General features: G+C 48.4%; 1 protein-coding gene across 9 annotated transcripts in view; it reads right to left on the reverse strand.

Moving 5' to 3' along the window:
• Positions 1-452: 452 nt before the first annotated feature.
• ZNF618 (zinc finger protein 618) overlaps positions 453-18,212 on the reverse strand; it is a 60,143-nt gene continuing 42,383 nt past the window's right edge. For 6 of the 9 annotated variants that reach the window (XM_056860642.1, XM_056860637.1, XM_056860638.1 and 3 more), the window contains 5 exons: positions 16,137-16,181; positions 7,147-7,290; positions 5,345-5,422; positions 2,333-2,434; positions 453-1,978 (listed from right to left, as the gene is read on the reverse strand). In XM_056860642.1, the coding sequence (XP_056716620.1) occupies positions 465-1,978; positions 2,333-2,434; positions 5,345-5,422; positions 7,147-7,290; positions 16,137-16,181 (1,883 nt within the window). In that variant the 3' untranslated portion in view covers positions 453-464. The remainder of the gene's footprint in view (positions 1,979-2,332; positions 2,435-5,344; positions 5,423-7,146; positions 7,291-16,136; positions 16,182-18,212) is intronic. The other 3 variants (XM_056860646.1, XM_056860641.1, XM_056860640.1) reach the window with 2 other exon arrangements.

Consider the following 18,212-nt stretch of genomic DNA (forward strand, 5'->3'; position numbering starts at 1 on the left):
AGCAGGAAAGGAGAAAGAAAGAGAAAAACCAATAACAATTCAAGTCACTAGAACTCAGCTGCCAGAAGACAGAAGAGTGCTGTCTGCCAGAAGAGTATAAGTATCCAATTGGTCTGCCCCCCCTCAGCAGTGTAAGTATGTTTATCAAGTTCGCACGCGCGCACACACACACACACACACACACACACACTCGCAAGGAAGGAGTGTGTTCTTAGCAGAGGTATGGCTCTGGCACACACCCCAGCATTCCTTTCCATCCTAGCTTTTTATACACACATTAAATATATATATATATATATAAAAAGCCATTTTGTTTCCCAGGGCAATCAGAAATGAGGTCCACAGTGTTCAGAACTTAAATGGGATTCTTTGTTTGGAACAGTGTTTTGTTATGTGTTGAGGGTAGTGTCGGAGGGTAACTTCGCCCCCATCTCCCTCCCCTCCCCCCTCCCTCCCACTGAGTTTTAAAGCATATTGGACTTCAAGAACATGAGCTTGTTCATATCTTCTGGACTGAGCAGCCGTCTCCTCTTGATCAAGAGGGCCTGCTCACACATATTTACACAGTTGCTTCTGGCACCCACCGCGGGCACTGCTAGGAGCCAAAAGGCCAACTTGGCTAGTTTAGTATGCTTCTGAGTAACGCAGGACCAGTACTGAAAGAGGTCGGGTGTGGCTTGGAAGAGGGGCTCCTGCAGGTAGTCATAGACTTCGTTTTTGCCCGACCGGTCGTCTTCCTGAGTTGGCGAGCTTTCGCTTGAGGTCCGTGGTTTTTTGGTGGAAGGCTCAAACTCTGGCTCCTCTGCCCAAGACTCTTTCACTTCATTGATCAGCTCGCAGACTTTGCCGATGATCTCCTCGTGTTGATATGGTGGGACCGGGCGCAGCTTCTGCTGCGGGTCCAGAATCATGGCGACCTTGTGGGCCGAGTGAACTTTGAAGTTTTCCTTCAGCGCTTCCAGAAAGAGGTGGCACAGTTTGCTGACGATGCCCGCGTCGTTGGCTTTGGAGGTGAAGAGCTTCTCCAATTTCACGTAGGTGGGCAGCACCAGCTGTAAGGTGGGCCGGCTCTCGTTGCTCAGTTCGATGACGGCTTGCTTCACTGGAGCCAAAATGGCAGCCAGGTTGCTGAGCAAGTGCTTGTTAAGGTTCTGGATGAGATTCATCTTCTTGGCTCTGCTGTAGAATTCGCAGATCTGCTCGTAGCGCTCATGGACGAGCAGCAGGGAGTCCGTCACAGAATTCCAGCAGGGTGGGGGTGACGTCTCCTCAAGGGAGCCAAAAGTCTCCTTAGAGATCCCCGTAGAACCCGCCAGATCCTCACAGACATTCAGCAGCTCAATGACTTCGTGCATGTTGCGAGCCTGAAGAGTCCGCTTGTTCAGCACGCTCTGCACGACTGAGTTCAAGGCACACGCCGAGCAACGCAGGCACATGCCTGCCTTGGAGAAAGCGGAGGAACTCACCTTGCAGTCTGTGACGTACACTGTTCTGATCTCAGACATCACAAACTCAGACAGCACGTTCTGCACCCAGTGGTGGACCAAGTCCCCGTTGTCTCTAAGATCTACCCCCTTGATCCCCAAGACATAGCTCTTGATGCTATTGCCTTCTGCCTGGTAAGCAGTCAAGATGTAGCACGAATCGGGGCCGACGCTCTGTGAGTGACAGGTGACACCTATGCCCAAGCAAGCGTTGCTGCCCAGGGCACACGTCACCTTCACCTTCACCTGGTTGTACATCCGAGGCAAATGCTTCAGAGCCAGCGTGTTAAAGTTGCCCAGGATCTCTGTGACTGAGAAGGCCCCGTAGCGGGCACCGCTGTCGACGAGGGTTTGAGCCAGCTTGATGAACTCCTTGCCGCTCACCACGCTCAGCGTCCCCAGGTCAGCACACATCACCCGCAGCAGCCTCTCGGCGATGGTCTGCCGCTCCTTCTCAGGGATCGCACTGTTTGTCAGCGAGCTGCTGGCTGATGCTGTAGGAAAGGGTAGGGGGGGTGGAGGACAAACCTTCAGCCGCAAGAAGTGAGACCTTGCAGCGGAATGATTAAAAAACAGCCTCAGCCGCTTTACTGACCACACAGCAAGAAGCCAGCAGGCGTCCTCAACATTCTAAGTATGGGCCAGTCCTAGCATAGCATTGGCTATGTGCTGAGTGGGTCGCTGGTCCCGCAAACCTTCCCAGTAATGTGGCCTCTGGTCTTGGGGAGGAGAAGAGTTGAGGCTCAGCGGCAGAGCTCCTGCTTTGCATGCAGAAGGACCCTGGGCCACCGGCGGCTGATCCCTACTCTGGTGCACCTGAACACAAAACAACACTCGTCGGTACATACTGTTGTTAGCGTTGTTTCTTTGGAGGTGTGGTTTCCACTTTTCTTCCACCACTGCTGGAGGTGACCTGGGGTGGTTGGAGGCGAGGCTGTTCTCGTTGTCAGCTATGGGGCACAACAAAGGAGGCACGGGAATCTACAGTTTACTTTCAACTTAAAAAACAAAACCCAAACAAGACTCAAAGTTCTACTAGCCACTTACCCAACAGAGACTGCCTCTGGTGTAGTGTGGTGTAGCGTGGTGTAGTGGTTAATAGCGGTGGTTTGGAGTGGTGGACTCTGATCTGGAGAACCAGGTTTGATTCCCCACTCCTCCACATGAGTGGCAGACTCTAATCTGGTGAACTGGGTTTTATTCCCCACTTACACATGGATCCAGCTGGGTGACCTTGCGCAAGTTACAGCTCTGTTAGGGCTCTCTCAGCCCCACCTACCTCACAGGGTGTCTGTTGTGGGGAGGGGAAGGGAAGGTGATTGTAAGCCAGTTTGAGTCTCCCTTAAGTGGTAGAGAAAGTCGGCATATAAAAACCAACTCTTCTTCTTCTCTATACTATGGTATACTGGAATAATAGTATGTCCCCAATGGTAGAAATGCCACTGTCTTTTCTCAGCATTAGTTCAGACAACACTCAGCTACAGTTGACGAATCATGGGATCAACTTGTGCAAGCATTATAATACCTGAAGAGAGGACTCCAGTGTGGTTTGGCGGTTAAGAGTGGTGGACTCTAATCTGGAGAACCAGGTTGGTTTCCCCACTCCTACACATAAAGCCAGCTGGGTGACCTTGGGATAGCCACAGTTCTTTTCAAACTCTCTGGGCCTCACCTACCTCACAAAGTGTCTGTTGCAGGGAGAGGAAAGGAAGGAGATTGTAAGCCGCTTTGATTCTCCTTAAAAGGTAGAGAAAATCGGCTTATAAAAACCAACTCTTCTTCTTCTCCTCTTTTTTTATGTATGGCTGTTTCCCTCGCAGTCACTCCTCTGACGACTTCAGGTCTTTGTTTCGATTCTGCATGCCCTTTCCCACCATCAGAGGTCGCCTCGCTCTTCTTCATTTCCTTGCATTTTGCCAGGGTTTTCAGGGACCCCTTTTATCTTGAATTTGAAAATGTGGGCAAAATGTGGGGAAATGCAGGGGGAGAGTGAGGCGACCTCTGATGGTTGGACACGGCATGCATAATCCAAGCATAGACCTGAAGTCATTGGAGGGGTGACGCTGAGTGAAACACCCATGCATAAAAGACCATAGAGGAACAGACTCAGATGTTAAAATGGACCAATATGCTGCCCCCAAAGTCCCTTCTTTAGACATTACTGCCTGCACAAATAGATGCTGTTATTTGTGACTGCTGACCTAAGGCTTGCTGCTGGCCCCCAGGCCAACGATTCACTTGCAACTTCCCTGGGAAATTGAAGGGTTGAATCCACTCCCAGACTTGCATGAGATTATAGCTCCTCTTCCAGTGAAACGCCATCGCTCGGCAAGCCATGAACAGTTAATAAGATTAAAGAGTTTCAGTTTCATCTTCTTGGCTGCAAATCTGGGTTCTCAAAACTCTACAGGAGCTGGACTGAGCACAATTTTTCTATTTTGCTCCAAATCCCTTAAATTATCTTCTGTCTAGCTGGTCCTTTGTGTACATTTGTGGTAAACTGCCAAAATGACACTGTAGCAGTATCATCAGACCAGAACATAATACCCTGGTGGACCTTAGAGTCATCTCCTGGACTGCATAATGATACTGTAGTGGATAATCCACAAGGTAAAGGGCCTGGCAGAGAACGATGTTCCAATCCGGATCTCCCATTTGTATTCTAATTTCTTGTTCCCCTCACACAGATCTCTGCTGGGTGCTATCTTAATTACCCAACAATCCCCAAGAATGCCTCCAGGAGAAGATCCCAGACCAAGCTGGCCTTTGTCCCTGTCCCCAAGGCTACCACCTCTGGCATCCATGATGGAAAGAACCAGGCATAACACACTTGCTTGCAAACTTAATTATTTCATTCATTTGTACCCCACCTTTCTCCCCAACGGGGACCCCAGGCATTTTATCTCATTCCCCTCTCCTCCATTTTATCCTCACAGCAACCCTGTGATGTAGGTTAAGATGGCAGAGAGTGTGACTCTGGCCCAAGGTAACCCAGCAAGCTTCCATGGCATGAGTGGGGATTTGAACGCAGGTCTTCCAGACAGTAGTCGGACATCCTCCTGGCTCTTCAGAGGTAAATGACACACCCCATCCTAACACGAGACCAAGTCCACATCCAAAACCCTGCAGTGTACGTAAGGGGCCCGCATCCTCTATTATGTCTCCTCACATCCACTGAAGGTGCCTTTCTTTTCCCCCCCAGAATGATACAATTCCAAAGGTAATTTCCATATCGAATCACTATCCACTCCCGCTGACCCCCACCCCAAACTGCCAGCCCTTACCAATTCTACATTTACACACAAAGCAAGGAGAAATGCAGGGAGAGAATGGAAAAGCAAGAGGAGCCCAGTGACATTATTCATTGTTTAAAGTTGTAATTTTCATGTTGCTCAAGCTTGGTCTTGGCTCTGCCTGTTGCTCTCTCCTTATCGGCCACATCTAGCCAGTATATTAGCAAACAGTCACCTTTCCCCCCACACTTAGGGACAAACTGCCTTCAAGCCCAGCTTGTGGACTCCCCCCATCCCCAGAAGCATATGGCAGACTGCTGTGTGGGAAACCTTAGGGTCCAATCCAGAATGGCTCCTTATGGTCTTCCTTCCGTTTGTGTTCATTAAAAAAACAAAAAGTGTCTATCAAAACAGCATTTCTGGATGCTGCCCAAGACAAAAACACAGACTTGATTTCCCAGGGGAAATACATCCATACAGATTTTAAGTCTAAAGCAGTTTCCTTCGTGTTCTGCGGGAACTGTTCCACAAGCACTCCCAACGAAAGGAAACATCGGCTGGGTCAGAAAGCACCACGGAACCTGAACTCATTTTTGTGGACTGATAGAAGTGATTTAGCAGGCTTACCAGCGTGGGATTGCATGTGTTCCAGGAGATTGTTGTAGAACTGGAATTGGATCCCGCAGGCCCCACAGGTATATGGTTCTGAAAGAGGAAGGTGAGAAGGGGAGAGTTAGACTCCGCCAGGATACAGCTTACCCACACCTCCACAAAGTCCAAAGAATCTCGTGGCTAACGGCAGCTCCCTGCAGTCGACTCAGGTTTGGGCATCAGGAACTGGGACGTGTAGAACTGCCCAAAGAAATTACAGTTAAGTACTCCACACCCGACCCAAGAGAGGGAGTCCAGAATCTACCTGCCTGGAAGGGGAAGGCAAAGCAAAACCATCCAGCTGCCGGCTGTTGCTGCCTAGAACTTCACCAGTGGGACACCTGCTTGAAGTCTATACCTCTTTGCTGGAGCAGGACCCTGAGTTAGAAGTATCTGCTCAGGAGACAGGAGTGCAGCATATTCTTCCCCATAGCTTCTGTGATAAAGCCTGGACTCCTGGGGGGCCACCAAAGGGGCAACTCCAAGGGAGGGCAACTTTGGGGAAGCAGCGCTGACGGGGTCAAGAGGGCCTGCGTCCTTGTTTATTGACCAGAGGTACTGAGAGGGCTAAAGGGGACTCATGTTGGGGGTGGGTGGGAATCCTAGTTTGCAACTGCCTCCTTATTGGGGAGATAGCCAACAGGTTTGTGCATTGGGGAGGGGGCTGCCATCCCCTGGGATCCTGGGTAGAGGGAGATACAGTGGTGGGACACAGACCGGCTGCTCGTAGAGTCTAGGAGAAGGAGTAAGTATGGTAGCATAGACCACTTGTCTAAGGCGCTGGATTAAGGCTCCAGTCTCTTCAGGGGCATGGGTTTGAATCCCACCCCTGCCACAAAGCTTTGGGGAGGGGCTGTGGCTCAGTGTTGGAGCATCTGCTTGGCATGCAGAAGGTCCCAGGTTCAATACTTGGCATCTCCAATTAAAGGGACTAGGCAAGAATGTGATGTGAAAGACCTTTGCCTGAGACCCTGGAGAGCCGCTGCCGGTCTGAATAGACAATACTGACTCTGATGGACCAAGGGTCTGATTCAGTATAAGGCAGCTTCATGTGTTCAAGGAGGCTGGGCCTCTAGTTGGCCACTCCTCCTTCAATTCTACCTCCAAGCCAATGGAGACCTGGTTGCACCAAGGTGGAGGCCTTTGGCCTTAAGATCCTACTACTGAATGCCAGGTCAGTTTGTGGAAAAATTATCAGCATTCAGGGTTCAATCCTGGATGAGCAGGCTGACCTGGCAAGTATAACCTGTTTGGGTGAGGCAGGGGGGTGTAAATCTGACCCAGCTCTGTCCTCCAGGTTTCTCTGTACAGCAGTAAGCATTGGCCAGGGGAATGGGGAAGGGGGTCACAGTGGTCTGCCGGGATTCCATCCTATTGAGGTGCCTCATCAAGCAGTGCCAGTTTGGAGTGTGTGCTGCTGAAGTTGGGTGACCGGGGCAGGGTAGGGATTCTCTTGGTATACTATCAAACCCGCTGCATCTCTCTTCCTGTGCTAGCCAATCTGGTCTCGGACATGCTAATGGAAACCCCAAGACTGGTGGTCCTGGGTGACTTTAACATCCATGCCAAGGCCAGGCTGTCAAGCGTGGCACAGGCGTTCATGCCCTCCATAACAACCATGGGTCTCTCCCAAGTGACCACCGGCCCCACACACTTCGAAGGGCACCTACTGGATTTGGTCCATTACGCTGCTGGGGACGACGATCTGGAGGGTGGGGGAGCTAAAGCTTACTCCCTTGTCATAGACAGATCATTACCTGATAAGAGATCAGACTTACTGCTTCCTCTTTCCTCCGCGGGGGTGCTGGACCCATTAAGATGGTCCGCCCCAGGCGCCTGATGGATCCTGATGGGTTCCTGTCGGCGCTTGGGGATTTTCCCACCTTGGCTGCTGACGATTCTGTCGAGGCTCTGACCGCTCTCTGGAATAGGGAGATGGCTTGGGCTGTTGACACAATCGCCCCTAAGCGCCTTCTCCCCCCTCCCGACAGAGCCAAACAATCTCCCTGGTTCACTGGGGAGCTGATGGCAATGGAACAGGAGGGGCGATGGCTAAAGCGCCACTGGCAGAAAATTCACAGCGAGACTGAGCAAACGTGGGATAGAGGGCCCATCTTAGAGCCTATTCTGTGCCGCTGATGGCAGTGAAAAGGCAACATTTCTCCACCACCGTTGTGTCTGCACATAATCGTCCAGCTGAGCTGTTTTGCGTGGTTCAGGGACTTTTACATCAGAGCCTGAAGGATCTGGACTCTGACCATATGACAGCCCGCTGTAATCAATTTGTCACCTACTTTGCAGACAAAATCACTCACACCCACTCTAGGTTAGATGCTGGCATGGATGCCAGCATCTAACCCAGATGATATACCTTTGGCATCTGCTTGTCCAATTTATACGGATACTTTTCAGCTTGTGCATCCCAAGGATGTGGACAAGATCTTTGGACAGGGTGAGATCTACTTCCGGTGCTCTTGACCCTTGCCCGTTCTGGGATGACGGGGGACTGACTGGTAGGGGAAGTGGGAAATGCTTCCTCAAGAGTGGGAGTTGTGCTGCCTGTGACCAAGGAGGCAGTGATTAGACATGTTTTGGGGGGGAAACAGCCCCAAGCCCTACTATGTTAGAAAATTTCTGGCCAGTCTCCAATCTTTCATTCTTGGGCAAGGTGCTAGAGTGGGTTGTGGCCTCTCAGCTCCAGGAGTACTTGGAAGAGACTGTTTTTCTGGACCCATTTCAACCTGGCTTCAGGCAAGGATTTGGGACAGAGACTGCTTTGGGTGCCTCGGTTGATAACCTCTATCAAGAACTAGACAGGGAGAATGTGACCCTGCTAGTTTTGCTGGATCTCACAGAGGGCTTCGATACTATTGACCATCGTATTGTACTGAGCCACCTCTCAGCACAGACAATAAGGCCATTTATGCAGGGTCGATTCTGATGCTCGCTCAAAGCTCCTTTTTAAAATCCGACCTTTAAAATGACTATTCACAATGCAAGAGGAGAAAGTCAAACAAATTCCACACACCCCACTCGCCAGCTCCTTCATTCCTTCGTTTGCATAGCCATTAGCAACTGATGGTTCGCATAGCTAAGCTGAGGCTGTGATTCTTCATGTAAATGCTTTGAGGTGGGGGTGGAGCAAATACAAAAGGTCCCGATAAGAAATGCAAAGCAGGTATGTGCTTCGCAGTGGTTCAGAGTGAAGAAATCAAACAAATATGTGGGGCACTTCAGCCTGGAATGCTGCTAATTATCAAGCATAAACGGCCCAAGGGGCCCTGGTGGGTTGGTCTCCAAAGACGGTGTTGGGGGATTCCTGCTCTGCCCCACGTCCGCTGACCTGTGGGGTGCAATAGGGTGCCATCACCCCCCATGCTATTTAGTATCTATATGAAGCCACTGGGAAAGGTCATCACGAGGTATGCGCTGCGATGTCACCAAGATGCAGATGATATCCAGCTCTGCCTTTCTTTCCCACCTTATTCCAAGGATGCTCTCAATGTTCTGAACCACTCCTTGGAATCAATTCACAGTGGGTAGCCGTGTTAGTCTGTCTGCAGTAGTAGAAAAGAGCAAGAGTCCAGTAGCACCTTAAAGACTAACAAAAATATTTTCTGGCAGGGTATGTGCTATCGTGAGCCACAGCTCACTTCTTCAGCTATCTGAAGAAGTAAGCTGTGGCTCACGAAAGCTCATACCCTGCCAGAAAATATTTTTGTTAGTCTTTAAGGTGCTACTGGACTCTTGCTCCTTGGAATCAGTAAGGGGCTGGATGAGGGTGAACAAGCTGAAACTTTATCCTAACACGACAGAAGTTCTCTTGGTTAGTAGAATGGCAGACCAGGGACTTCAGATCTCTCCTGGGGCTATACTCCCCTTGAAATTCAGGTTCACAGCTTGGGACTGCTGGTTGGCACAGCGGTTGCCTTAGAAAACTAGGTGGCTGCTGTGTCTCAGAATGCATTTCCCCAGCTCCAACTGGTGCATCAACTGCGTCCGTTCCTGGGTCAGTTAGATCTAGCCACAGTGATCTAGACTGGACCACTGCAATGTGCTCTACTTGGGGCTAACCTTGAAGAGTGTTTGGATGCTGCAGCTAGTGCAGAATGCCACAGCTAGACTGCTGGTTGGGGCCAGCTATTGGGAGCATATGTCCCCAATACTACAGCAATTATACTGGCTTCTGATAGTTCCTGAGCCCAATTCAAAGTGTTGGTTTTGTCCTTTAAAGCCCTACATGGGTTGGGACCATCTTCTCCTGTTTGTTCCTGCCAAGGAATTAAGTTTGTGGGGAGAAGCCCTCCTGACTGTCCCACCAATTAAAGATGCCAGGTTGGTGGGTACAGGAGAGAGGGCCTTTTCCGTGGCACCCCACAATTATGGAACAACCTCCCCAGAGAAGTGTGCCTGAAACCCTCGTTGTCAATCCTCAGGAGGTACTTTGATTGATTTCGCTTTTATTATTTGCAGTCCTAATTGGAGTTTTTATATTGTGACTTTTATGAGTTTTATAATAAGTTGGTTTTTTAAAATATGTTTTATTCATATTGTAAGCCGCCATGAGTTCTGCAAGGGAGAAAGTCAGCTAATAAGTGTTTTAAATAAAAATAAATAGATTTAGTTAGGGCTCAGTGTAAACTGCAAAAAAGAGCCCCGTGGCGCAGAGTGGTAAATTTGCAGTACTGCAGCCCAAGCTCTGCTCAAGACCTGCGTTCGATCCCAAGGGAAGTTGGTTTCAGGTAGCCGGCTCAAGGTTGACTCAGCCTTCCATCCTTCCGAGGTCGGTAAAATGATGACTGGGGAAGGCCCTGGCAAACCACCCCATAAACAAAGTCTGCCTAGGAAACGTTGGGATGTGACGTCACTCCATGGGTCAGGAATGACCCGGTGCTTGCACCGGGGACCTTTACCTTTTACAATATAAACTGCAGGCTTGTGTAATCGTGGGGCCCCTCTGTTCAAATCCTCCTTCTGTCACAAACTCACATGGTAGCCTTAAACTAGCCTCTCTCAGCCTCAGCCCTCACCTGCAATGCAGGGCCTAACTGACGGAGCTGCTGCAAAGAGTCATGCAGGTGAACTACTCTGAAGTACACCGTTTACCAACCTCACAAAGACATGGTTAGACAGTCACTCCTCCTCCTTTGGTCAGCCTACACAAATGGAAAATGTGAATGGGCCTGACCTCCTTAGACCTCGACATGAGGTCTGTCATACAATGGCTTCACTGTGTGACCGGCTCACAATGCCGCTCAGGATGCCCAATTTTTTTTGCGGAAATTGGCTCTCCATACACTTTCTCTTGATTAGCTTCCACCCTAAAGGAACCTCAAACGAGCGCGATACTCAGTGTTTTAAGGAGTCCAAGCATGAAGCACAGGAGAAATGGAAACAGAGAATCTGCAGCTTTCCTTGCTCAGCAGCTATTAGAAGATTGAAGATACTGAGGAAGATCTGCCATGGATTTCAGAAGAGGACATAGTTCATCTCTAGACAAACAAGCATCAGCTCAGCAGTTCTGGGAAAGCGCACCTCTCATAGAATCATGGAGCTGGAAGGGACCACCAGGGTCATCTAGTCCAACCCCCTGCACAATGCAGGGAATTCACAACTACCTCCCCCCGTGACCCCTACTCCATGCTCAGAAGATGGCCAAGATGCCCTCCCCTCTCATGATCTGCCTAAGGTTACAGAATCAGCATTGCTGACAGATGGCCATCTAGCCTCTGCTTAAAAACCTCCAGGGAAGGAGAGCTCACCGCCTCCCGAGGAAGCCTGTTCCACTGAGGAACCACTCTGTTAGAAAATTCTTCCTAATGTCTAGACGGAAACTCTTCTGATTCAATTTCAACCCGTTTGAAGGCTTACAGCATCTGCTTCCTTCCTGATAAGAAGGTGGCACCCCTGATATCAGTTATAATAATTTTTATTTTCTTCATTTAATATATCAACAAAAACAATATAATAGTAATATTAAAAAGAAAAACAAGTAATATCTCTAATTTAACAATAAAATTACTTCCCCCTCTCCCTCTTCCATCTAAAAATAAATTGTATAAACTTTTGCTAACGGAGCTAATCCCAATATTATTTTAATTAACCTATTCTTGTCATATCCAACATTATTAAATCAATACCTAATATAATAATTAATACAAAGTATAAATAAGGGATTAGATCAAAGAGTATCCTTTAAATGGTCCCGTTAAAAAATAATTTTTGCAGTAAATTCACCCCTGATATCAGGATGCGCAGTGCAGATTGTGCAGACCACATACAGTGCACTGATCACTGCGGTCCATATGCTCTAGAGGCTCAGTCACAGTAAGGGTCATGAAAGGGAGTGTTGGGCCTTGAGAAAGCTCAGGGCACAACTAGACAATACAGTGTCCCCGGGAACAACCATAGCCATTTTATCTCAGGATTTGTTGCTTTAGAAATGCCACAGGAGCCCAATCCTGCTTGGTGTAGGAAGGAGAGGCTCCCAGCTCCTCTCCCCCACCCTGTTTTCCAAAAGCCCAAATGCCCCAGAGGTTTAGGCTCTTGAAAAATAGCACCCCGGGGGGGGGGGGAGGAGCCTCTCCCTCCTGCACTGTGGTCCCAAGTAGGCTCATGCCCCACACGGCATTTTTAAAGCAACAGAAATCCTGAGGATAAATGACTGTGGCATCCCCAGATTGTGGCCAGGGACACCATGACATTTAGTTGGGCCTTCTGAAGACAATTCTGAGACCCAAAACCTAACCCTTAGTACCACGGTCTAGTTCTACGAGAGAGGAAAACTGTGTCTGTGTCTGAGCACCTTCAACCCCAGAAGCCCCTGGTTAGTATCTCATCTGCTGTGAACTTTGGAAGGTGGCTTTAGGTAAGCTGCTGCCTCTCAGCCTCTGCTCTGTCCTCCCTCCCCCCCACCCAGGATGGGGATAATACCCTGCACCTAATTGGCTGTCAGAATGAAAAGAATTAACCGCAAGGTAATGTTTGTGAAGCACTCTGCTTAGACATGAGGTCCCCCCCACTCCAAGGCTCATGTGAGTTGGGGGCTCACGTGACTGAATGGTCCTTCATGGGGGTCGAATTTCACACAGAAAATTGGGACAGCAGGTAGAACATTAGGCTTTTATCTATGACATACTAACTGCTTATGTGCAGGTAAGCTTTTTTTTTCCAGGTTCATAAGAGTGTTTATTTGTATGATCCCCAACCTTCTGTTTGAGTTGGTACAGCCTATACACAACTGCCTTGACCTGGATGGCACAGGCTAGCCTGATCTCATCAGATCTCAGAAGCTAAGCAGGATCGGCCCTGGTTTGTATTTGGATGGGAAACCATCGAAGAAGTCCAGGGTCACGGCACAGAGGCAGGCAACGGCATATCACCTCTAAATGTCTCCTGCCTTGAAAACCTCATTAGGGGTTGCCATAAATCGGCTCTGACTTGATGGCACTTTCCACTAGCATCACTAGCATTCCACTAACCTACGCAGGTTGGCTGCCTCAGTGAGGACTAGCTCCATGTCTGTATGATGAGATGCTCCGAGTTGTCTTTCTACTTCCAAGCTAGCAGCGATGAGAGATTCTAGGCAGCACGACTGTCCCGCTCCTCCCTCGCCTTGCTCATCTTTCAAGAGCAGCTCCAATCACCCATTCAGCTCCAATCGCCTATTCAATTCTGCTTAGCATTATTCTTCACAAATGCTTTCTCAATTTTGGATTCCAGGACTGGAATCTGTTTTTCTTCCCAAACCCACTTCGATGACTCACATTTGCCTTGCGTGTACAAAGTTTGCACTTTATTAAGTGGGTCCCCTCTTTAGTTCCCTACACTGGTTTCCTATCATTAAATATATATAGATATATAACATATACACACACACATATACACTTAACATACAATATATAATGTCTTTAACAAATCTTAAGTCTGTAAGTGAATATAAAGTGATTCTTCTTTCTTCACTTTATATTCACTTGGACCTAAGATTTGTTAAACAGACATTATATATTGTATGTTGTGTGTGTATATGTGTGTGTATGTTATATGCCTATATATATTTAATGTGTCTTAATAACCATTTGTACTGTTTAAAATATATGCTGTAACTCTTTTCATGTCATATTGGAACAGCGTAAGAGTATTCTTTATTTTGGTTATTGTACATCAGCTAACTGAAAGGAAGCCTTAGCAACCCTCAAGAGTTAGAGGAAACAATACTGAGCTGGACAGACCAATGATATACAGCAGCCATGGGGCATCTGCTTTGCATTCAGAATGGCCAGATTCAATCTCTGGGATTGGCCTCTCCAGGAGAAGAATTTCCAGCAGAGCAGAGCCTTTCTCTACACAAGACCCTGGAGGGTGGCTGCCAGTCAACATATTGATCCAGGGCTCTGTATAAAGGAACTTCATAGATTCATCTCATATTATGCCGATTTTAAACCAATGCCGTTATCTTCCCAGGTGGTTTCTGGGCCCAATTTAAAGTTCTGGTTTTAACTTTTAAAGCCTTGAACAGATACCTAAATGACCACCTGCCCCAATATGAAGCCCCACAGGGCAGGGCCATGTAGAATAGGGCCTCAGGAAATCCCTCCCAAGGGAAATTCTGCTGCTGGAGCCAGGATTCAGAGGCTCTTGTCTTTGCTGCTGCCAACTTCTGACTGTTGCCAACTTCTGACCGTTGCTTTATTAGGAGTTTTGATCAACTGCATGTTTCAACTGGCATAAACTGTTGGCTGTAATATTATTTAAATAAACAGCAGGTGTGAAAATGAGAACAGAAGAACAAAGTGTGCCATTAGGAAATGCCTAGTTTGACTCTCACCTTCAGCAGACTACTCTCTCTGCTTCATCCATCTTAACAATCCATTTGCATACAGGGTGCTACTCCACTGGCCTACTTTAGACGGCTATAGTGATGATTCTATGAAGATAATGCCTGAGAAGAGCTTAATATGATCCTCAGCACAGTAATCTACAATGCTTTAGCAAAACTGTTCTTTATAAAGATCTCATCTCAAGCTCTGCTCTCTATGTCACAGAAATAAGGTAGGTGCTGACCAGAGAGAGGGTATACTCAGGGGCAGCTGCCCATCTATAGAATGGCCTCTCTTGAGGTTTACCTGACACCTATTTTATTAACATTTAGGCATCCAGGTTTTTATCTAAGCTTTCATTCAACTGCTGTGTTGTTTTAGTCTGGCCTCTCTTTTCACCTGCTGAAGCTTTTTATGGGATGCTTTTGTAGCCTGTTTTTATCCTTTGCCTGTTTTACGCTACTGATTTTGTCAACAGACTGCTTGTTTGAAGGTCTATGACAGTGGTTCCCAACCTGTGGGTCGCGACGCCCTTGGGGGTCGCGAAGTGTTTTCTGGGGGGTCATCGCCACGGGGTTTCCATCAGACGAGGGAGGTGGAGGAGGTTGTACTCAGTGGCGGCGGCAGCGTGATGGCGGCAGCCGGGAGGACTTAAAGCAACGGCGACGCACGGCCGCTTACCTCGGGGTGGGAGCTTTTTTTTAACCCGTTCTCCCCCTGCCACGCTCTAGACTGCGTAGCTTGCCTGGGTGCCCCGTGCAGGCCTCGGCATGGTGAGGGAAAGGCAGAGAGAGGGAAAAGGAGGGAGTGAATGGATTCTCTGGGCCGCGCGAGCAGGAAGCCGAGGTGCAGGCCCTGGCCTGGAAGGCGGGGGGAAGCGACAGAAGGGCCCAGCGGAGGCTGTGCTTTCGCTGGCCGTTGGGAAAGGGGGACGACGGCGGCGAGGGGACCGGGTGCGAGCGTGGGAAAGAAGCGCCGCTTTTGTTCGGCCCCCACTGGGCCTCGCGCCTCCGGGCGAGCCGACTCCCTAACACGGACAATCGCTGCGGCCGGGGGAGAGCCGGCCAAGCTTGCTCCTTGCGCTCGGCTCCTCTCTCTCTTTTTTTTTGCTGCTTCCTTCCCCCCCTGCCATCTCCCTTTGTTTACCAGGCGTTCGTACTGTGGAATTTTTGGGGATGGCCAGAGCATTGCCCAGCACACTTACATCACATCCAGATTTTGGGGTGGATGATATTAGCAAGCATGATTGGTTTAGGGGTGATATGCAGAGGTTAAGTAGGCATGGAGATATCAGCATTGGCAATGAGACAGGAATCCTAGATCTCTATTCAGTCCAGGAGAATGCATTGTCTTAAGCTTCATTATTAGTTGTAATTCAGCAGTCTGTCTTTTTAATCTCCCTTTAAAATCACTTTGTAAGATAACTGTTACTCTTAAATCAGCAATTCAGTGTCCTGGAAGGTTAAAATGTCCCCCCACTGGTTTTTAAATGTTGTGGTTGTGGTTTCTGATGTCAGACTTATGTCCAGACATCTTAGACCAGCTAAATAAGCTGAACCTGAAATATCATTTTATGGCTTTATGCAAATGTGGCGGGGGTTGCAGGTTACTTGGCAATTGTAAAAGGGGGTCGTGACTCGAAAAAGGTTGGGGACCACTGGTCTATGAGATGGTTGCAGGGCTGGGGAGGGAGGTCTTTTTAAACCCATTGCACCCTGTATTGTTTTAAATTTGCTTTCTCAAACAGATTCTGGAGAAGTTGGGTCTAAATAATTCAAACGGATAAGTGCCAAGAGGGGGCTTCTTCCTTTACGCTCCTCCTCCTCCTCATTGCATAAATGTGGAGCAGTAAAACACTTATGGAGAAAAGCTAGCTGGGCCAAGTTTGAGGGGAAACTGGATGGAAAGAGCCACCTAAGCGTAGCGCCACATGCATCCATCGCACTTACTTTGCAAAAGCGGAAAAGGATTTGAAACCAGGGGACTTGCGGTTTCTGAAAGAAAGAAAGAGATTCAGATATTGAGACTGAGAGAGAGCCTACGCCATCCATCCAACACAGCTTGGGATCTGCTCACTGATGTGTGGGCTGCAAAACCAGTTCCTGAGGATGATAACTAAAACATCATTTGCTACCCTAATAAATCTACTAAGGCCAATAAGGACTTCCTTGCCCTGTGGCGCAGAGTGGTAAGCTGCAGTACTGCAGTTCAAGCTCTGCTCACGACCTGAGTTTGATCCTGACGGAAGTTGGTTTCAGGTAGCTGGCTCAAGGTTGACTCAGCCTTCCATCCTTCTGAGGTCGGTAAAATGAGTACCCAGCTTGCTGGGGGTAAAGGGAAGATGACTGGGGAAGGCACTGGCAAACCACCCTGTAAATAAAGTCTGCCTAGTAAACGTCGGGATGTGACGTCACACCATGGGTCAGGAATGGCCTGGTGCTTGCATAGGGGACCGTTACCTTTTTATGCCAAGTCAAACCACTGGTCCATCTAGCTTTGTATTGACTCTACTGACTGGAAGGAGCTCTCCAGGAGCTCAGGCAAAGGAAAGGCTTTCCATACACCAAAGATCCTTGCCAAGGATTGAACATGGGGCCCCTGAACCATGGGCCCCTCCTTGATGTCAGGCTGCCTTATGGTGTCAGGCCATTGAGCCACCTTGGTTAGAGGCAGCAGCTCTCCAGGGGCCTTGGACAAACAAAGGCACTTCCCAACACTTATCCTTTAACTGGAGATGGTAGGGATGGATCCTGGGATCTTCTGCATGCAAAGCAGGTGCTCTGTGCACCGAAACAAGGTCTCACTCGTCACTCTCTGAATCCAACTCAATTTTATAGAACTGGCTGCCATGGTTTCCTTTTCTTTTTTGAGCCTGCATATTAAATGTGGAAAAAAATTTATTCCACTGTCAAATAATTTTAAGGTATCTTCAGGTATTTTCAAGGATTCACCTTGAAATTTAATTGCTCTACCTCTGCCACCTCAGCTCCCACTTCTGCAGCAGTCTAAAACCCAGGGCGGGGGAGTACATGGTCATTGTCAGTGTTGGTATGTGTTTGTGGGGAGAATACATGCAGCAGGATTAGCACAAAGGGCTTATTTAGGACAATCTGGTGATGTGGTGAAGTGGTTACAGTGTCCTACTAGGATCTGGGAGACTCCAGACGCAAACCTCCACTCTGCCATGGAAGTTTGCTGGTTGACGTTGGGGCAGTCACATACTCTCAGGCTAGCCTCCCTCACAGTGTTGTTGTGCAGATAACATGGAGGAGAGCTGAGGTTTGCTGCCACTGGCCATTTTGCTCAAGGCTTCAGACTAGGCTGGGTATCGTAATGATCACAAGCAGAACAGCAAGGCTAGCAAGGAGAAATTTTTACATAGCAGAGTGACTGCCACAAGGGTACGTCTGAAGGGGTTTTTGATTTGATTTGATTTGAAGGGATGGAAATGCTTTTAATGTGGAGACCTTCCAGATCTGCTTATGTGGTGGGGAGGAAAAGAAGAGGCACGGATGGATAGAATCACACTCTTGCTACTACCAAGATCTGCAAAGTCAGGCAAGATCCCCAAAAGAAATTCTTTCTGCATGCTATGGCTCTTATGTAGTCCTTGCTTCCCACATGAGAAGCTGCCTTATATGGAGGTCAAACCATCCATCCCTCTATCACAAGACTGAGCTGAGCTGCCCAGGGTTTCAAACACTGAGAGGTCATTATTCCCTGCACATGTTCCCAACACCTTTCAGATGGGTATCAAACCTTCTGCATCTGCTCCACTACAAAACCAAGGTCCTTCCCCCCCCCCCCCAAGTTCGCCTTCAGTATTTTTAAACTCTGGGAAGGGACTTCCACACACCCACATTGTCCACACCCTCAACAGAAGTGAACAAATGGAGGTCAATCAAAACCAGGTGTAAGCAGACTTCAAGCTTTGTGTAATACGCTTTTCTTTTTAAACTGGAATCCCCGATCTGTTTTAAATTGACATGGCAAAAGCTCACACTTATAAACAGAAGTTGATATAT

This window comes from Euleptes europaea, chromosome 14 (assembly GCF_029931775.1).
Source record: "Euleptes europaea isolate rEulEur1 chromosome 14, rEulEur1.hap1, whole genome shotgun sequence".
In the NCBI taxonomy this organism is placed as follows: domain Eukaryota; kingdom Metazoa; phylum Chordata; class Lepidosauria; order Squamata; family Sphaerodactylidae; genus Euleptes; species Euleptes europaea.